Source organism: Littorina saxatilis, linkage group LG1, assembly GCF_037325665.1.
Source record: "Littorina saxatilis isolate snail1 linkage group LG1, US_GU_Lsax_2.0, whole genome shotgun sequence".
Taxonomy (NCBI): Eukaryota; Metazoa; Mollusca; class Gastropoda; order Littorinimorpha; family Littorinidae; genus Littorina; species Littorina saxatilis.
In genome coordinates, this window is record NC_090245.1 from 48,786,001 (window position 1) to 48,808,232 (window position 22,232).

The following is a 22,232-nucleotide window of genomic DNA, read 5'->3' on the forward strand; positions in this document are numbered from 1 at the left end:
TAAACACATTTTCATATAAAGTTGGCGCTTCATATGGAAAAGTGGCTTTGAAATTGACCCTAATCCTTCTTTGGGCTCTGTAAATGTCGTTTGGGGCTATGGTTGTAAAACGGTATCTACTGGTCACCCCAATGTATAAACTGAAAACTCTTTCTGCACCAGAACACGCAGAAAGGATTGTATCTGCCTGATGTCTGATGCTTTTCAAAATCCCCAACCACTAACACCTTCAAAACGGACATTAACTGACACTGTTGTTTTTCCCTATATAATCCTTACTATTTTTCCGAGACGTCGTCCTGTTGTGTATTTAGCTTGCCACAACCTCATACATGGTCCTAAAAGTTAAAGTTGAAGAAAATACTAAAGATAAATGAACAAGCTGACGCAGTGTCATTCGCACCGTGAATCCCCCCATGGGAACATACTAAAGTCTGGTTCCAAATAGGCTCAATTTCCTTCTATTTCTTTGTATTTCTGCCTCGCAAATCACACATCTTACAATACTAAGACACTCAGCAGTGAAAGGGTGTCTGCTGGTAAAAAATTCCAAACAATCCTAAAAGTACTTCACTACTAAACGTGCTTTTAAAAAGAGCCGTTATTTTTCCCTCTATAATCAGTATTGTGTTTTCTGCGAACATGTAGTCTATTTAGATGGTTGTCATGTGCACATGAGTTGCTAAAGCGTTTTCAGTTGGGCATATGTCGAAAAGCAAAGAATTAGCCCTTTGAAAACCATCAGAACTGTCACACAAAAATAACATTTACCTATCTCACCAACTGACCAAACATAGGGCTTTTCCTTATGTATTATGTATTGTCGTGTTTTTTGTAGCATACTTGTGAAAACAGCCACCACTGTTGTAAATGATACTTTAAAGAGCATTATTTCATTTTTACAGTTGAAGGACAACCTGGACTGCCGTATATTACAGCTGTTTTACAATCGGCCAAAATTTTCTTAACAAACGTATGTTAAGAACAACTCCCATAGTGAAATTGAAGGAAAACAAAGTGAAAATCCCCCTGCCATAGAGGAGCTAAAGAATCAACAATAAACGACTGCATGGATAGCTTGATGCACGAATGCATTGCGGACATGTTTGTCTCCAACCAAGAGAAAGTTCCAAAAAATCCCTTTTGTGCTTCTTATTATACAGTGACGTCAAAGACAGCCTTTTCTGCTGTTCATACATTCAGGGGTTATGGTTACACTAAACGACGTAGTTGTAGCCATACTGCCATCCAGATTTATTTTTTCCTTGCGAGCAGTCACAGGGTGTTTGTGCTGTCTGCCAACCGTTAGATGACCCCGCCCAATTCTGTTAAGGGACCGTTTGACCGTTATAGAACGCGTCTTTTTGATTTTTTGGCACAGTTGGAAACGGTTGATTTTTATCCCTACCATTGTTTCCAAACATTATATAGGAATGTTTTGTGAACAACGGATAATAGCCGCTACTCGCATGTGTAGCAAAAGTGAGCGTACATACTCACCCTGGTCGTCCAGCCGTTGTCCGTTGCCCGTCTTTATCTGTCTGTACTGAACATTACCTTTGGATTTTTCTCGAACGCTATGAAGTGAAGAAACACCAAATGTTGCAAAATGTTGTATGACCCCAAGAGCTCAAAAAAGATACCTGAGAACCTTGACCTTACCTTAAGGTCAAGGTCACAGGGAGAATGAATGTGGTCTAAAAACTGCAAAATTTCACATTGTGCCAGTTTTCTGGAAAACAAATTAAAAACAGCGGGCTTAGTTTTGTATGGTATACAAGAAAAAGAAAGCCTTATCTTCTGATACCATTTTGGTTGACCTCGCTTCAATGTCAAGGTCAGAGGAGCCTTTCAAAGTTGAATTGTAGACATATTTTGATGTGAGCTTGCCCCTTTAACTTTACTATGGACGATATCTCTTACAAACTTAAACACTGAGTGGGGCGTTTGTTAGAATTTCATAGTGAGCCACATCTGGTCACATATCGTTAGGGTCAAGGTCACATTGACCCCTATGAAAAATGTGACCAAGCCGGGTAAAGAAATCCATGTGTCTTGGTAAAAAATCTTAACAAAGCAAAGCCCATGCGACTCTCATGCTTGACCTTTGTCTTAAAGTGACCTTGACCTTCAGGTGACCTTGAAGGTGAAGGTCTAACAACTGAAGCTGGCAAGGACATTGTACACTATTAGAACTGGTTTACAGATTTTTCCTACCAAATTACACATGACCTTTGGCCAAGGTCAAGATCATCAAAGGTCACACATCACAAGGCTATCAATTCAAGACATAGGAAGCATAAACATACTTATTGGCACTTTCTACAAAGAGACATTGTCACTTTTAGTGATTCAATTGCCCGTTTCAGTCACATTTCATAAGGGGCAAAGTGACCTTGACCTTGATGATATGTGACTAAATGTGGCTCAATATCAGTATATAACATGTGCCCCACACAATTATGAAGTTTGAAAGATTTTTTCATAGTTCAGGGTCAAGGTCACTTCAAAACATGTATACAATTCAACTTTGAAGGACTCCTGTGACCTTGACATTGAAGCGAGGTCAACCAAAATGGTATCAGAAGATAAGGATTTCTTTTTCTTGTATACCATACAAAACTAAGCCCGCTGTTTTTAATTTGTTTTCCAGAAAACTGGCACAATGTGAAATTTTGCAGTTTTTAGACCACATTCATTCTCCCTGTGACCTTGACCTTAAGGTAAGGTCAAGGTTCTCAGGTATCTTTTTTGAGCTCTTGGGGTCATACAACATTTTGCAACATTTGGTGTTTCTTCACTTCATAGCGTTCGAGAAAAATCCAAAGGTAATGATTTGTACAGACAGATGAAGACGGGCAACGGACAACGGCTGTACGACCAGGGTGAGTATGTACGCTCACTTTTGCTACACATGCGAGTAGCGGCTATTATCCGTTGTTCACAAAACATTCCTATATAATGTTTGGAAACAATGGTAGGGATAAAAATCAACCGTTTCCAAATGTGCTAAAAAATCAAAAAGACGCGTTCTATAACGGTCAAACGGTCCCTTAACAGACTTGGGCGGGGTCGTCTGACGGTTGGCAGACAGCACAAACACCCTGTGACTGCTCGCAAGGAAAAAATAAATCTGGATGGCAGTATGGCTACAACTACGTCGTTTAGTGTAACCATAACCCCTGAATGTATGAACAGCAGAAAAGGCTGTCTTTGACGTCACTGTATAATAAGAAGCACAAAAGGGATTTTTTGGAACTTTCTCTTGGTTGGAGACAAACATGTCCGCAATGCATTCGTGCATCAAGCTATCCATGCAGTCGTTTATTGTTGATTCTTTAGCTCCTCTATGGCAGGGGGGTTTTCACTTTGTTTTCCTTTAATTTCACTATGGGAGTTGTTCTTAACATACGTTTGTTAAGAAAATTTTGGCTGATTGTAAAACAGCTGTAATATACGGCAGTCCAGGTTGTCCTTCAACTGTAAAAATGAAATAATGCTCTTTAAAGTATCATTTACAACAGTGGTGGCTGTTTTCACAAGTATGCTACAAAAAACACGACAATACATAATACATAAGGAAAAGCCCTATGTTTGGTCAGTTGGTGAGATAGGTAAATGTTATTTTTGTGTGACAGTTCTGATGGTTTTCAAAGGGCTAATTCTTTGCTTTTCGACATATGCCCAACTGAAAACGCTTTAGCAACTCATGTGCACATGACAACCATCTAAATAGACTACATGTTCGCAGAAAACACAATACTGATTATAGAGGGAAAAATAACGGCTCTTTTTAAAAGCACGTTTAGTAGTGAAGTACTTTTAGGATTGTTTGGAATTTTTTACCAGCAGACACCCTTTCACTGCTGAGTGTCTTAGTATTGTAAGATGTGTGATTTGAATACAAAGAAATAGAAGGAAATTGAGCCTATTTGGAACCAGACTTTAGTATGTTCCCATGGGGGGATTCACGGTGCGAATGACACTGCGTCAGCTTGTTCATTTATCTTTAGTATTTTCTTCAACTTTAACTTTTAGGACCATGTATGAGGTTGTGGCAAGCTAAATACACAACAGGACGACGTCTCGGAAAAATAGTAAGGATTATATAGGGAAAAACAACAGTGTCAGTTAATGTCCGTTTTGAAGGTGTTAGTGGTTGGGGATTTTGAAAAGCATCAGACATCAGGCAGATACAATCCTTTCTGCGTGTTCTGGTGCAGAAAGAGTTTTCAGTTTATACATTGGGGTGACCAGTAGATACCGTTTTACAACCATAGCCCCAAACGACATTTACAGAGCCCAAAGAAGGATTAGGGTCAATTTCAAAGCCACTTTTCCATATGAAGCGCCAACTTTATATGAAAATGTGTTTAATAAACATCAAAGGACTGAGGTTGAACTTTCTGATAAGGGACATTTTAAACCTAGTCATTGTCACTTCAACGTTGTTCTCTAATATGCTTGGACTATATAGGGCAGACGTGCCAACGCATGAGACATAATTATATGCTTTTTTTTCACAAAATGAGTTTTTGATGTCATTAACTAGAAGAATGCTGATTAAGCAGCAAAACAGATGCATTCTATCTTTCGTATTCTAAATGTCAAGCTTCTGAATGCACATGAGTCGAGCATCCAGGGTTGGAAGAATTCAACTCAGAAGGTACGGGATGTACAGACACCGCTTACACGGATACACAGTTGTCAGCTATATTACCTTTTTCGGCTTCATATGAATTTCTCATAACCTTTTGGTATCAGTGTCGATTGACGTGAGCCTGCAGAGTTCGACATGCTCAAGCTTTTAAAACCACATGAGCTTGTATCAAAGCGCGGGTCGATCGAAGTATCCTACTCCTTTATCCGGGTAATGTTGAACTTTAGCTTGAATTGTAGTGTATTGTTAGCTAAAAGTTTACATTACCTTATCGATCTCACTGTAGATATACTACTATTACTTCTATCAGGAATCCAATCAATGAAAGTTCGCAACAACTGACTCGCTCCTTTTCAAACTTTATCAATCGTTTTTCGCACCCCATTCCCAAAAGTATGAGGCTCAGGCGCAAACAGAAATGATTTCAGCACGTGAATCGAAAGTGGGTTGTGCGACTTAATGCAAGCGATGTTATACACATCTGTTCTTCTTCTTCTTGTCGTTCGCCTTTACACTTGGAGTCCAGCTCTGGAAATGAAGCTGGTGGTCTTATGTAGTCTCCACAGGTCCATGCAGCTTCTCGTGGAGGGTCGTCGGCCTGGTCCAGATCTCTCTCCTCAGGGGCTGGAGATTCCTGCAGTCCTGCAGGATGTGGGCTGCATCTTGTTCTGCGTCTCCACAGGGACACATCTGTTTAAACGCAGAGCAAACGACATCTTTCGCTGACTGTCATGTGACCTTCAAATCACGGTGCACACCGAAAAGTTTACCATGCCCCCTCCCGAACATTTTGATAAAAACAAGGACAATTTCGCAATTTGGTTCTATCTGAGCCATAATGTTTTCTTTATTTTCAAATGTGTGGGTTTTTTTTAAGGGGGGGGGGGGGTCCGGAAACCCCGGATGTCTCCCATGGATCCGCCCCTGCACATACACATAGCCAGCAATAGCCAGGAAGCATCGAAACGTCACAATCATAAAGGGGTATAAGGAAAACAGTTCACAGAAAAATGGCTTTTCTGAGAGTTGTGCCGGACACTTTATAGCGGTGCATCTCTCTCAATCTCTCTCTCTCTCTCTCTCTCTCTCTCTCTCTCTCTCTCTCTCTCTCTCTCTCTTCTCTCTCTCTCTCTCTCTCTCTCTCTCTCTCTCTCTCTCTCTCAATCTCTCTCTCTCTCTCTCTCTCTCTCTCTCTCTCTCTCTCTCTCTCTCTCTCTCTCTCTCTCTGGGGCCTCGTTTCTTTATCACCCTAAACAGAAACAGAGCGCGTTGTGTTTCCTCGCGACGTGGAGGTTTATTTGTAAACAATGCATCATCCTGATGCATTCAGGCCCGTGAAAACTTGCCCGCTGTTCCACGAAGCGAACACACGCCCTGCGGCCCGAGCGAAGTAAGGGTACAGGAAGCACGTGCAGTGAGCTACACGCATGACGATGTCATGGCATGCACACGCGCTGTGTAAACACAGTGTCTTTTTTCCTGCCTACCCCGCTCCCCAGTTTCTGCACACGTTTTTTTTTCCGACGGGAAAGGTGTGCAAGGGAGCCGGTTTGATTCCGCCATTTCTTCTGGCCATCGAGCTTGTCGGGATATGGGGGGAAGGGGGGTGAGGGGATTGGTTCACCGGGACTTTCTCATCATGGGGGAGCACTCTAAGAGTGTGCTATTCAACTTCCTGTTTCATTTCAATTCCAAAACTGATACACGATTACTAGCCTCAGTGTAAGGGTTCTCTACTCTACTAAGGATTATTGCTTTGGTTGAGTTCACTTTGAAGTTGCTTCACACGATCCATCTGCTTAGTTGTTTAAACAGTTGTTCCTTCAAGTTTGCCGCTGAGATTATGGTCATCATGGGATGTTGTCCAACTTTGTAGACGGGCGCGTGGCCTAGTGGTTATAGGACGTCGGCCTTCCCTGGGGAACCTTCGGGGTTCGAATCCCGGCTGCGCCTGGTTGGTCAAGAGTGAACTGAAGATGTGTCCGATCTCCCAGGTCAACGTATGTACAGACCTGCTAGTGCCATGTTCCCCTTCCTAAGTACATGCAAGCACAAGACCAAGTACGCACGAAAAATATCCTGTAGCCCATGTCACAGTTCGGTGGGTCATAAGGCCAACAACAACAAAATAGTCTGTTTACGGTATCCCGACCGACCCTATTTTTTCGCGCGACCCTAGACTTTTTTTTGGCATTTGGGGGAAAAAAAATAAAAAAATAAAAAAAATAAATAAAAGTCTGTTTTTTTGCAAAATAACTGAAAAATATGGTTTTTTGAAAAAATAATAATAAAATGAAATAAAAATCCCGACCTACCGACCCTATTTTTTTTGCCTATGTTACCGTAAACAGACTTTTTTTTGTTGGGGGGGGGGGGGGGGGATAAGAAACAACCAAAACACGAAAAGGCCCAGCATGCATCCCCGGGATTCGGAGTATGGCTGGCTTAATGACGGAGAAAGAAACGGCCATGCACGTAAAAGCCCACTCAAGTGTGCGAGTGTATGTGGGAGTCTCAGCGGCCCACTCAAGTGTGCGAGTGTATGTCGGAGTCTCAGCGGCCCACTCAAGTGTGCGAGTGTATGTGGGAGTCTCAGCGGCCCACTCAAGTGTGCGAGTGTATGTGGGAGTCTCAGCGGCCCACTCAAGTGTGCGAGTGTATGTCGGAGTCTCAGCGGCCCACTCAAGTGTGCGAGTGTATGTGGGAGTCTCAGCGGCCCACTCAAGTGTGCGAGTGTATGTGGGAGTCTCAGCGGCCCACGAACGCAGAAGAACCTCTCTCCACAAACCAGGCTCTGATCCCAGACCAATGTTCTTACCATCGTTATAACACTGATGTATCACTGGCCGTGTTGCTGTATTCAGTGGCATATTACAGGCGTAACAACAACAACAACAACCCCAACAACAACAACAACGATGACGACGACGACGCCATCAATAACATCAACAACTAAGCAAATTGAACGTTTGGCACGATCAAGCAATACCGTAAGTTTTTTTTTATCCCATGACCTGCCTCTTTGTCTCTGTTAGCTGAGGAGGTGATTATTCTGAATTATCCATCACAACCATATGGATAACCCATCACAACCGAGTTTCGATCTCAACTGTCATTGGTCATTGTCTTTGATTTCAAAGTACAATTGAATAATTTATAGAGGTCATCTGCATATTCAGAGTTTACAGATGGACTACTTTTTTCAACATACGACTGAAATATTTTATGGTGTCAAAGTCAATATCACGTATAGGTACAGGCCTACATGTGTCAATATTGAGAAAATAAAGAATACTTCATACGATACGCACATTCTGCATGGATTTAAAGAGCGGAGTCGAGATATTTCGCTGGCTGAAGCAACTGCATGGTCCAAGGCATGTTCAACGAGTATCGCGAGTGGGATCAAGGAACGATACTCCCTAATTTTTACACAGACAGCCATCTACACAGAACCGTGAGAGAGAGAGAGAGAGAGAGAGAGAGAGAGAGAGAGGGGGGGGGGAGAGAGAGAGAGAGAGACCGGGATTCGAACACACGACCTTCCGATTAGGAGGCCGACGTCTTACCACCACACCACTGCGCCCGTCCTTTGGCTCACCTAAACCCGACGACTGAATATGTAAGTGATCCACGTGTGAAAACCGAAACAGAACAGCGCGATGACAGCCAACATTTCTATCCCCGACTGACAAACAGTAACACTGCATGCGAACTGACTTGGGTCAACGATCAAACCAGCACGGCCCGAACTGAATTTGTTGCGCTGCCATTATCGTGCGCAATTCTGGTAAAAATATAAACCCGGTATGCCGAATTGAGTATAACGAAAGCCGATGTCAAATATACACAGGGATATTTTAAAATGACTTTCAAAATGTAAAATCAGATAGCAGACCTTTTTATAAGCAATATGAATGACTGAATGTCCACATACAAGTCGAATGACGCCGTCCATTATGCTGACAAATGGAAACTAGCTTTGCGCATGAATTCATTGACATGAATTTCGACTGCGGAGGCTTTTGGCAAGCTGAAAACAGGCACGGGCAGGTTTTAGTGGAAAAAGTAAGTGTTTTTAATGAAAACGTCGGAGTAATGGGATAAATAGCTTACACACCTCGTCCTGAATATCTTGCATATTTTCCCTCGGGTCGATTTTCAGGTATTACCTCGCCAAAGGCTCGGTAATACCTGAAAATCGACCCTCGGGAAAATATGCAAGATAATCAGAACTCGGAGTGTGTAACCTATATATATCTACCTATTGGGAGCTCTTTTGTGTGTAACATGAAACTTGCAGTTACTCCGGTCTGACGGCGTGTTACGTCATGAAAACAATCAGCTAAATGAAGAAGAGCAGAGTGACGTAACAAGCGTCAAGCCTGACTGTTACGGTGTGTTACGTCATAAAAACAATCAGCTAAATGAAGAGTCCTGAGCAGAGTTACGTAACACGCTTCAGGCCTACCAGTGCTGTTGAGAACAAGACACAGCATTCAAACCTTCCGTCTGCTGTTAGCGAATGAAAGTCACGTCAAGGTCGGAAGTCTGCCGGCCACACAGTCTCTCTGCTTTAGGCAAGAGGGGGGTCAATTGTATAACATGTTTCCTTTGTGATGTTGTATTAAACAACAAAACGTGACCGGTAAAATCGAAAAACAAGAAAGGTTAATTTTTTTGGAACGTTTAATTCAGGACAAAGCAACACGTTTACAAGAACCTAGACCTGCATGAAACTTTACATACAAATTCTTCAAGATAACATCCTCAGAACCTTTTGTCTTTTTGGGATAAATGTCTTTGATGACGTGAAATCCGGCTTTTAGTGAAAGTTGAGGCGGCACTGTCACGCCCCCATTTTTCAACCAAATGGATTGAAGTTTTGGTCATGCAATATTCGACAAAGGCCGGACTATTGGATTGCATTTCAGCTCAGAAGCTTAAACATTAATGGATGAGTTTGATCATTAATAATATCAAAATTCGTATTAAAATCAAGATCGAAGTAATCGATCAAAAGATGTCACCCTGTTCTTTATCGTTTCCTGAATCCAAAAATATATAGACACGCCATGTTTACTTTAAAAATTTACTCACAATTAAAGAAACTAGGTGAATTAGGCACTACGTTCGCATACTACAGGAAGACGAGCTGGACCCGTCTCAGTCTTCGAGTTTAGGCTAGCGAAGCCTCAGTACATGTAGTCTCGGTGTGTGGCTTTTTTGGTATGTGTGTTGATCTTTTGGTTTCAGGCCAAGAGATGGACTAAATGTTTTTATATCGCTTCACGCGACCTATTTTTCTTTGTGATGTCAAGAGAAAAATGGTTTGACTACAAGGTACGGTTAGTCTTGCTTGGAAGTGTGCTCACCTGTACAAATCTGCCTTTTACTAAAATGAACAAAGTAATTAGGACATTGAAGCTGTGGTGTAATGTGTGCATGTGACTTGTGAGTGAATGTGCTGAATGATAAGTTTGCTTGTTGACTGGTTGTTTATAAACCTTCTGGAGGATCATATGTATCTTGTGGTTGTTTATAAAATGTTAACTATTAGTATTAATGCCTGTATTGTATGATGAATTGAATTCGATGTTTTAATGTGTATTTGGTTTGAAAGTCCTAATGTAGTATTATAATACAGTATGCCTGTTGTTAGTTGTTTGATTTGTTGCCCCACAGTCTCTGTTACAACTTCGTTCTGTTTTAGATCTGTACGCTTTTATGTGAGTTCTGCTTTATTGTGAGACTTTTTATGTGTAACTATGTGTCTATTACTTATCTTACGTGGGTTTTTTTCCATCTTTTTAAAAACAATTTTTCTAGATTATCTTATATAACTATAAGTGGTCGTTGTCTATGAATTGTTTTTAATGCTTGTATGTTATTTCTTACGAGAAAACTTTTTATATGTAAAATGTTAAATTTCAATGTCTAATGTAAAGCGCCATGAGACTGCCATTCAGCGGTGAACAGCGCTATAAAAGAATGTTTTATTATTATTATTATTATTATTATTATTATTATTATTATTATTATTATTATTATTATTATTATTATTATTATTATTAAGTGGACGCTCTTAGCAGAATGATGTACCGACAAAATAGGTTTTACATCAGGCTGTAATGTCAGCGTAGCTTCCCTATTGTCTGCTTTCCGTCAGTCTGTACTAAACCATTGTAGTTCTAAAGATCTGAGTGAACGCTAACGGCGAGCTCACTTCCTTCTTTCTTGTGTGTTTTCACTGTCGTCAGTATTGTCTCGAGAAGAAGACGTGGGATGCTTCCTGGTCATTAGTCTGATGTTAAGCTGGCATTAACGCTGCATGCCTTGCGTCTGGTGGGTAGGTCTCAGTGGCGGAGACTCTCGTGTCTGTTATGTGCTATAATGAAAGCCTGTGTGTGTGTGTGTGTGTGTGTGTGTGTGTGTGTGTGTGTTTGCGGTTGGTGCGGTGTGTGTATGCGTGCGTGCGTGAGTGCGTGTGTGTGCTCTTTTTTCCGCAAAAGAATTTCCTGCTTCACCAATGGCCTTGACACGACTGTTATTGTGTTGCTTTTCACTGCACTCCATTTGACGACTTTTCCGCTACATCGTCAAACACTAGTGTTTTCTCAGGGGAGAACCTCGCCGTAGTGTCGGTGGGTCCAGAATCGATAGGAGCAAAGCATGATCCATCATAACACGCGCAACCTTCACCTTGGCAGCACGCACGCCGCCAGCCCCCATCGATCCCCGCAATCAAGGAGGCGATGGCGCAGCGGGTAATGGTTGACGGGCCGACTCGATCAATGGCTTTCGGCGTGCGTTGTGTGCATTCAGTCTCGGCTGTTTGTTCAAGTGGCCTATTGTAGTTCTCCGCGCAGTGTGAATCACATGTAGGCCTCACATTTGCCCATGGCTTAATTATTCATTATTTACTGATTTGTGTTTGTAGTTGGAAAGATGTGTGTCTGGGCAGTGCAGCATTAAGTTTATAAACTGATGACGAAGTGCTTGTCTTTTTAATTGATTAGTAGTCCATGTTGGCTGTGCCTCGTATGTATCATATGCCATTCCTCATCACCTAAACAATGATGTAAGCCAAAGCAAAACTATGCAGCATTCGTTTGGCCAACATAGAAAAAAACACATCCTGTCTGGGTTTGTAGGACTTTAGGGTCGATATATTTTCGTATCCAGCTGCCATCTCTGACTCCCCCCGCGGGTTAGGGGGAAGAATTTACCCGATGCTCCCCAGCGGCATGTCGTGAGAGGCGACTAACGGATTCTGTTTCTCCTTTTACCCTTGTTAAGTGTTTCTTGTATAGAATATAGTCAATTTTTGTAAAGATTTTAGTCAAGCAGTATGTAAGAAATGTTAAGTCCTTTGTACTGGAAACTTGCATTCTCCCAGTAAGGTCATATATTGTACTACGTTGCAAGCCAATGGAGCAAATTTTTGATTAGTGCTTTTGTGAACAAGAAACAATTAACAAGTGGCTCTATCCCATCTCCCCCCTTTCCCCGTCGCGATATAACCTTCGTGGTTGAAAACGACGTTAAACACCAAATAAATAAAGAAAGAATGCCATCTCTGACAATTCGCGAAGTCAGCAAAAAAATAGCCGTTCTGCACAGGAAGCAGCCATCCTGTTGATGTCTGGCATGTGTCTCAGTGGAAGGGTGCTCTTATCCCATGCAAAAAAGGTTAGACAGATCTGTGATGGTTTATGTGGTTTACACGATGGTTTACACGAGAAGAAAGGTATGTTTACGGGCCGAATGACCGTGTTCAACGTGACAGTTGGTGACAGTTGTTACAAGATAAACACAACTCAGCAAAGTAACAATGATGTGGGATCGTGGCCAGTACATCATCTGTCTTTTGCTATATACACAAAACGTCATCCTTGTAGTATCGGCAAGAGTCAATCCAAAAGCACTAAAGTATGACAGTCACAGGCCAGAGTAAGTCCCAAAGCTCTGAAGCGAAATGTCACAGTCCCAGACCAGAGTTAATCCCAAAGCACTAAAGTATGACAGTCACAGGCCAGAGTAAGTCCCAAAGCTCTGAAGTGAAATGTCACACAGTCTCAGGCCAGAGTTAATCCCAAAGCAAAGGATCGTCATAGGGCATGACTATTAATATCTTGGTCATTTCATGTTTCAAGATTATTGAAGTCTTGACGGCTAGTGTTATATACATGGCATAGACGTCTTCACTCAAGATCAGGGCTAGTCTACGTACATTGTTTCTCTTTACCAACACCCGGGCATGTTTGGGACCAGGAAATTTAAATCCTTACCCTTTAGTCTCCGCTTTAAACTCTATACCCATGGGGATTATCATTTTCAGACCATTGATTTCTTTGCCCACGGGAAGGGTAAATCTTAGTAACATTTCAACAAATGCCAATTCAAAAAAGTACGACAAGTCTTTCAACATGTTTCAACATCTCCTTGTTTTTTTTATGAATGTGGCTTAGGTGTGTGAGGAAAATATCAGATCCCTTGAGATAAAACTGCTGTAGTCGCGAAACTGGTACCCGTTAGCCATGCCCGGAATATGCATATTGCATAATGCCAAATCAACGAATCAAATTGATAAATGCGACAAATTCGAAGTAAGATTTTCAGCGATAAAAGTCTCCAAGATATGTAGAGGTTACATGCCGAGTCTCAGTGATTATTAAAAATAATGGTCGAAGTTAGCGGATCATGAAAAATGCGAGCTTCAGCGAGCTTTTTCATGACCGCGAACTGAGACCATTATTTTTAATAATCACTGAGACAAGGTATGTAACCTCTTTATTCCTCCTTTCTTCAGTTATTCAAAGAAAAGAGGAGTTTTTGTGCGAAAGTTTGATCGAATCCAAATCACTCAACCAGTCTACCTGCGCTGGCGATTGAATAATGCGCTGTTGTATAGTTCAGGGAAAATCAATCACTTCTGTTAACACTTCTTGCCAGTTTCTCTGTTTTGGACTAAAAATCAAGTACACAGTTATGTTGTTATTCTGCTGTGGCGGTAAAGGCAGATAGTGTGTGTTCTGTTCATGTTTTGGTATCGCTTAGGAAATGTTCTTTCTTCGAATGGGACAAGCAGACGAACTTTTGCACCCGTGTTCCAACGTTAAAAACTGTATGAAGTTCCGTTTTTTGGGGCAAAATAGTGTATGAAACCGCTGTATGTTCTTTAAATTGATGCGATGTGTGCATTTGGTTGCGTGTGATCTGTTTATAAAATGAAATATTGTCGAAAACTAACCGTCGGATTGCAGTCTTTTGTACAAGCAACTCAGTTCAGAAAATGTGGAAGGGGAACTACTCTTGTCGTACGAGAGTTACTTGCCTTGGGAGTTTGCGTGCACTCATAAGAGATCTAAAGCGAGTTTCTCTGCACTGATCGTTAGATTTGGATTTAGAAAACAACCAAACTCATAGATTTTATATGGAGATTAATGTGTTCAAGCCTGTAGTTGCCAGTTTAAATGCAGTATGTTTGTATTGTTTGGTCTAGAGATGTATATTTCGTACATTGGAGCGTTCGGAACTTTTCAATCGCTAAAGTAGTTCCCTCAAAGTCTAACTCATCAACCTGTTAGCTATCGAGGATTCAGGCCCGTTGTTGGGTTAGTGATTTTGGTTGTTGGGTAAGTTACCGAAAAATAACTAGCCCTACACCTTTACAGAGAGAAAGAACCAGAGGGGGTGTTACACGACACTTGAGATTGCCACAAGTTCTCAAACGTCGTATAGTTGTGTTCTTTTATTCTACGTCGCCCGTCTTCGCAGCAACAGAAAACAACTCGTCAAATTGAGTTCGAGGATTTATTTAGCATTCCATACATACAACTGCACATCGTAGCAGAACTCAAATAGAAGCTTTTTTTACATACAAATCGCGCTGGCATATATAGTAAATACTCAATCTCGAGAATATTCCAGACCGAACATGATACAACTACATTATACGAGCCGTGCATGGACTAAACTAGCAACATTCTCTATGACGTACATCAAAAGCGCCGACGCACTTAATCCGAACGAACGCCACGAACTCACGACTAAAGCAGCGTGGTAAACAACTTGTTTTGACAGGACTAGAAAGTTCACCTGCATTCTCGTCCACGCATAAATATTATGTTTACAAAATATAATATCGATACTTTCCCACAAAGTACAAATAAGTCAACTACATGCAACACACAAAACTGAACCAAAGCTCAGCAACGGTAGCGTTTCCTAACAGGGGGGAATAATGACATGTATAAACATTTGCACGAACCAGGATAACAGTCTTACCAGTACCAGGTGGACCATTTTATAATGGTTTCTGACAGGATGCCTTGGTTTGTTCCCTGGTTTGTTGGCATCGAACTCACGTGCCTATGCAATGGAAAGCTCGGGGAAGAGTTGATTGTGTGCTGGTGCATTACTATGAACGTGAACTCAGATATTCAAAAGTGGTTGTTACATTTCAGTACACGCAAAGCTTGACAAACCAAGTCTTGCGGAGAGGACACGAGAACTAACAAGGTTGTACTGATTCATCCCTGAATCTTGAACTCAACATTCTGACCATTGGGTATTGACATTGAACTGAGTGTGCTACGCTGAGCAATGTAGACATGTGTATATAAAAACACCTGTAGACGTGTGTAGCTGCAGTAGATAAGGCTGAGGGGAGTTGTCAAGGCCGCTGTCAGGTAGATTTGGCTGATACAACCAAGCTGGTCAGACACTTCAAACGGCACAGGGGGATGGCGGCGAGATCGGGTTATCATCATCAGGCACTCGAGGCTTCTCTCTTCCTTCTGGAATGTTTTTTTGCTCTTTTGACCTCTCATTTATACCTCTTTGATGTGTTTTTCATAGCGGAGGTACATCATTCTGCTCTGTCTCTCTGTCTCTCTCTCTCTCTCTCTCTCTCTCTCTCTCTCTCTCTCTCTCTCTCTCTCTCTCTCTCTCTCTCTCTCTCTCTCTCTCTCTCTCTCTCTCTCTCTCTCCAGGCGTAAGCTGCATGGTTGCTTCACTGTGGATAACAATCATGCATTCGTCAAAGGAACTTTTTACATGAATACAGACAGGCTTCAGTAATCACGCACAATGTTTCAGAACACTGAAACAAATTGATGTACACATGGTCAGGAAATCCCTCACATAGACTACATATCAAGCGTCTTTGGAATTGACCCAAAATAGAACGGAGGTCCTGTTTCGCCGTTCAAGCAAAAGCGTGCTGTAATTCCAAAATTAGCTTTGACATAAACGGTGAGGTGCAGTGTTTAAATAAAATGTGACGCTGGTGTAGACATCTAAGCTTCCACGATTCATTCAGAACTTCCCTTTATGACGTCATAATTCCGTCATTACCGTCTATAACCAGCCCTCTGCCCTCAGGCCGGGATCACAGCACCCTTAAACTGGGGCTGCAGTTTTGGCAACCTTGATTGTGTTACAGAATGCTGGAAACACGAAGTTCACCACCGCCACCGTGCGTCAAGACAGCGGTCTGGCTTGGTATACTTTCTGAAAGACCTGAGGCCGGGAACCTCACAACCATAATTACAAACAGGGTCGAACATTGAACGCTGTCGCAGAACTGATTGCAGGAGTGCACAAACCGTCAAGTTCATCCGCCAGTTATCTCCCCCTCCTCCTTCTCCTCCTTCTCTTTCGTCTTCCTCTCCCTGTGTGCAGTATGGTGTGGTGATGACTTTGCTGCGTCAGCATCGATGTTCAAGACGTTGCACTCTTGACTCTCAGCTGTTGGGCCACTCTTACAGAAGAAAAACAAATACATGGCGGAAATACGCTTCGTCTCCCTGGTCAGGCTATATCTTTGGCAATCCCAGGGCTTCTCAAAACAACAACGGGAAAATGGTCCCATAGATGTGCCGCGGAGGGACACGAGAGTGGGGGTTTGGGAGTGTGTGTGAGGTGGGGGGGGGGGGGTAGAAAGAGAACAATGCAGCGCATGCCGAGCAGTTGTGACGTCAGAGCAGCGATCAGTGTCCTGAAATAGCACAGTGTGAGGACAGGAGTACAAGCCTGGCCCGTGCAACACGGAAAAAACGGCCCGCCCGGCACTAAAAGGGAAGTGTTTGTCAACCAAGCGTGAAGGTTTATTGGGCCGCCCGGGATCAGCGTTGTTATTCTGAGACACAGCCGTTTTGGTGTGGCGGGTATATCGGGAACCAGACAGAGCTTTACAAGAGGAGGTTAGGCCTAATTGTTTCTGCTAGATGGAATACTGCTCTATTGTTTTAGCTGAGAGACCTTGAATTGGGAACCGGTTTCGACAACTTTCAATTCTCCCTGTCCTTCTTCTTGGGAGCATGTAGTAAGGCCCATTTATCATCTGTATCTTTACTGTTCACATTATACTTCTACCATGTGTGTGTATGTGTGTTATGGGGGGGGGGGGGGGAGAGAGAGAATCATGACATGTACGTGTTCTTCAATGAGTCACAATTTTCTGGTAAAGATCGATCCCTCTAGACGCTAATATACTCTAATTTTGTCAATTATCGAACGAGGAGGTTGATAATTCTAACGCCTCAAAAGCGAAAGATGTCCAACATGACGGCTTCATCTGATCTTCGTGTTGTATTATTCCGCCCGGTATCTTACCATTTTTTGCCTAGACTAAAACACCTCCATGTATAGAGCTTCTGGACACTATCCATGGAAGCAAATTGATCCACGATATTGGTAGCGAAGTCTGGCAGTGTCAAAGAAGTGACGACTGGGGGGGGAGGGGGGGGGGGGAGGGGGGAGGGGGGATGAAGGGGGGGGGCAAAGATCGAATAACAAAGAGTTCTCGGCTGTTGATATTCAGCACTAGCCAGCCCTTGTTAGTACCTGGCCAAGAAAACCAACACAACTTTGTGTTCTTTTTCAGTACGGGGATCACACTGTTGGCAGAGTGTTAACCCTATTTGTATTGCTATGGCGTCTCGGTATTCAGTCACTCTAAGAAAGTGTTTCCAATTGTCACCGTTGGTTCATTACGTGTGCTGACCATTTGTCCAAACAGTTTCTCTTGACAGCTACAAATCCTGGCTCTGATAAGAACCGGTCAGGTTTTCACGCCACCCGGTCAAATCAACTGATCGAATTATAAATCACACAAAAATAAAATTTAACAAGAAAGGTTTGTGATAGTTTAGTTAAGGCCAATCAGTTGTTAGATGTCCTTGAAAGTATCCGACCATAGACCTAAATATAGGTCCCTGATCCGACGAACAAGGCTGAAAAAGAAGAAGAAGTACTTCCCGTGGTGTTTTATTCAAAATAATTTATACTGGGGCATTCTGTTGAGCAAAATATCAACGGTCAGGCTTGACTGTTTGCCGATTGTTTGATTTTTCTATATTTTAAGATTTTCACTTGTAAAACTATACCGGATAATTTTCGGCAAACTCTAGCTATCCCTGTCTTAACTCCAGTACACTGGTACCAACGTTTTTGCAGAAACACTTACAGAAGCCAAGATGCTGACTGAGAGATTCACCAAATTCCAACTGCACGCGCCTTCGACCTGACAACAGTAGTTCCGTATACAGATCATTGCGCTGAGAACGTTGCCACATCGGAGACCGTGATATTGTTGCATCACTCCCAACTGGTTACGGAAAAAGTATCGTCCGCTCCGTAGCCATTTTGTTTTGATCACGTGACAAAGTTGATTATCACGTGACACTTTTGCCATATATAGAGTTGTTTGCACAGTAAATACATTCGCGAAAGATAGCTCGCTTGAAACTGTCTTACATAACAATTCCTTTGTAATTTAAAAATTACACAACACCATGAAAAATCATTATCGACGATCGCGAATCTGCTTATATCAATAACACATTACGAAAAGCTCTAAATATGTTAAAAAAATAAAATTAAAAAAATTTAAAAAAATTCGATTCCCTCTCCAGAGAAGGAAAACAAAGGCATCCTGTCAGGGATAAATGAGACCCGAAGGGAAGTAACTCATTTTGACCTGAGTTCAGGATGGACGAGAATGTGCTGGTTTCAACAAAGTTTCACACTTGATAAGCTGTGAAATCACGATAGCCGTTAATATTTTCATTCCTTAGTTCGAATCTCTCATGAATATAAATTGCAAAACGTAAAACCACAGACACTGAAACGAAGCACCAGCAAACGCCAACCAAAAAGCGCACGCGAGTGAAAACCATTTCAAAGACGTATCACACACTACAGTGGCGCACACGAACACTGAGATTGAGTGCATAGTTAGGCTCAGTCATGTGACAGTCATGTGAGAGATATCGTCTAACTTATTGTTCTTCTTGTTGTTGGTGGTGTTGTTGCCGTTGTCGTCGTTTGTTGTCATTGTTGGAGTAAAGAATTTGTCATGAAAATTCCATTGTGAAACGTCCTTTTTGCAGATGTTGCAGGAGAATCCAGAATTAGCTGCACTTGACCATTTTAATAATGAAGTTGTCATTCTTTTAGTTCACGTCCCCATGTCGTCAATGTTTGCTGATTGTGACCATGACCTATTTTCAGAATGGCGAACGCACGTGCCAAGGCTGAGCAGGCCGACATGGCGGCAGAGAAGGCGCAGCAAGACAGCGACATTGCCAGACTGAAAGCCAAGGAGTATGCTCCCGAGTTCCACCAACCTGGTTAGTGTCACTGTGTGTGTGTGTGTGTGAGTGTTTGTGTGTGTGTGTGTGTGTGTCTGTCTGTGTGTGTGTATGTATATGTGTGTGTGTGAGATTCGTATGATGTTTAACAAATAGTTTTCAAATGCGGAGATTTCCATTAACAGTAGCTGGTTTGACATTGAGCAGTAGCCACACTAATCCGACTTTGTTGAGAGAATCTCCGCATTTTACAAATACTTGTTAAACATCATACAAATCTCCAGACTCTCTGCAATCGCTGTTTCAACTCATTTATTGTCTGAGGTTGGTTTTTATACGCAACACCTTTCAGAAAAACCAAGAGGTAAAAATCTGGAGGGCTGAATTCGGGTTCAGGGCCGGATCAAGGGGGGGTTTCCTGTTGCCCGGACTCCTCCCCCCCCACCTCCCCGGGGCCCGACCAAGTATCTTTTCCAAGGGTAAACAAAAATAAAATTGTTTTGCCTTTAAAACTCATGACAAATACTCCCAGAATGCGCCAGACTGCGCATATTTTAATCAAGATTTCAAAACATTTTCGAGGGGCCATGCCACCGGACCCCCCCATGGACATGGAGGTTCGGGTGCTTCACACCCTCAACTAATGTACCCCTACCACAATTGCCCCCCCCCCCCCCCCCCTCCCCCTTCACCCTTCTTAGGTCCGGCCCCGGGGTTAGTGTGGCTACCACTCAGTGCCAAATCTCGTATTGTTTTGAGTGAATCCACGAAATTGGACTTATGTATTCTTGAAAGAGCGTAAAAGTCAGACCATTCAACAAACAAACTTGACACTTTCTGAACTTATCATCCCATATCTCAAGCCACTGTAAACCAGATATAAAGTGATTAACATTTTAATGGATGGCAGTTTTTTGGGGGTGTCACCCCGTACCTGTAAGAAGACATCGTGCAACATGTGAGATCGTCTCTCTCCGAGTAGGTAGGGATATCATGAAGAAGCACACCGCTATACCTAACCTGGTGTTAGTTGCTATGTTCAAGTTATTACCTGTAAGACGACATCGTGTAACCTGTGATGTCGTTTCTCCCCGCGCAGGTACGGACATCATGAAGAAGAAGCTAGCGGACCACGAGATGGAGTACGACTTCAGTCACGTGGTGGGGCTGACAGCCAATCACGCGCCGTACCGCTCCAAGTCGCTGACGGCAGCCCAGCAGCACGCGGACCCGTTCAACTCCAACTACCCAGCCATGGGAGGCAACCCAAATGACACGTCGCCCCCCGGCCACCCCGGACCCCCCAACCCCAACCACTACAGCTACATGAACACTGCCGGCATACCGGGCGGTGGGGGCGGGGGGCTCAGCCCCAACACGCCCCCAGGTGGTTTAGGAGGCGGTGGTGGGGGCGGGGGTTTGATGCCGGGGGGCGGGGGCGCAATGCAGCATCAGCAGCAGCAGCAGGCCGCGATGAGCAGCATAGCCCCCAGCCAGCACAGTCGGTCGCCGTCACTCAAGGTCCGACGCTACTCCTTTTTGGCCGGCTCGCGTCACGGCCGCGGCTTCTCCGACATCTTCAACTCCACCATCCTGACGGACCACTTCGACCAGTACTCGGCGGGTGACAGGGACGACTCGGGGCTGGGTCACGACGTTCTGGACTACTCCACCCCCACAACCGCCAACACCGTCACAGGCAACCACCTCCAGCCACGCGGCGCCCACCACAACCCCCATCCCCACCACCACCCCAACCACCACGGCAAGGACACCTCGCCAGACTCCGGGCTGTCGGACGACGACTCCAAGCTCCGCCCCTTGCAGCGCCGGCGGACACTGCCGTGCATCGTGGATAACGGGAAGGAGGGGGGCGGGGCCGCGGCACGTGCCGCACAGTCCGTGAAGGACCAGAGCACAGCGCACTCCAGCGAGAACCTGGCGGCGAGGGCGCTCAACCCAGACACCTATATCATCGAGAACGGCATCAGGAAGCGGGTGAGGGCGGAGGTTCACCAGCAGAGGGAGCGCGGCCCGGGCCAGCTGCCTCGCCAGTTCACCATCGAGGAGAACGCTGAGCGGTCTGTGGTTCGCGAGGCCAGGGGGCGCGGCTCTCTGCCTGACCTCCAGCACGTGACGTCCGTCAAGCCCATGACGCGCGTGGAGGCCTACCGACTCAGTAACGAGAGGAGGGAGGAGCTCAGGCGTCTGCAGGAGCTGGCTGAGCGGCGTCGTCATGGCGACATGGGGGTCATACTGGGCGATGTCAAGGTCAGTCTCGTGTCAAGGGTCGTTGTCATCACAGAGAGAGAGGGAGGGGGAGTACAATATATGAGGATTTTATCAAAATGGTGGAGGGGGGGGGGGGGGGGCAAAACAAGCGAATGTCCTTCCGCCTTTGCTGTGATGTCCAAACCAGAAGTGTTTTTGTGAAGATGTGTTTATGATTTGTAATATATGCAAGTAAGCAGTATGTGTCAACTATTATTAGTTTGAGTGCATCGCCGTCATAAGCATTTGTTCAGCACATATCTTTATAATAGGGTATCTCTTTGCTTGAAGACAATAGACGATGTTTGGAATTAACTCTGTCGGGTTCGAATGGGTTGTCACGGAAGAGTGAGCACTCTTGCTTTTAGTGGGGCAAGCTTTATACAGGTGCTTCTTGTCCACGTGTTTCAGACACACCCTTCCCTAGGGACTGAAAATGTCAACTTGGAAAGTTTGACTCACTACAAACAAGAGTTTTCGTTCCTTCACAACCCAAACAAACCTAACAGAGTTATTTTCCAACATCGTCTTTTGCACCAAATGTAATTGTGTTCGCCATGCCCTGTGCTGAGTGTGTGTTCGCCATGCCCTGTGCTGAGTGTGTGTTCGCCATGCCCTGTGCTGAGTGTGTGTTCGCCATGCCCTGTGCTGAGTGTGTGTTCGCCATGCCCTGTGCTGAGTGTGTGTTCGCCATGCCCTGT

The 22,232-nt window shown here is 43.8% G+C and overlaps 1 protein-coding gene across 5 annotated transcripts in view; it reads left to right on the forward strand.

The window, feature by feature from the left end:
• The window catches only part of LOC138972356 (junctophilin-1-like), a 130,206-nt gene that overhangs the window by 101,848 nt on the left and 6,126 nt on the right, over positions 1-22,232 (forward strand). For all 5 annotated transcript variants that reach the window (XM_070345032.1, XM_070345054.1, XM_070345050.1 and 2 more), the window contains 2 exons: positions 19,181-19,299; positions 20,360-21,531. In XM_070345032.1, coding sequence (XP_070201133.1) covers positions 19,181-19,299; positions 20,360-21,531 — 1,291 coding nt within the window. The remainder of the gene's footprint in view (positions 1-19,180; positions 19,300-20,359; positions 21,532-22,232) is intronic.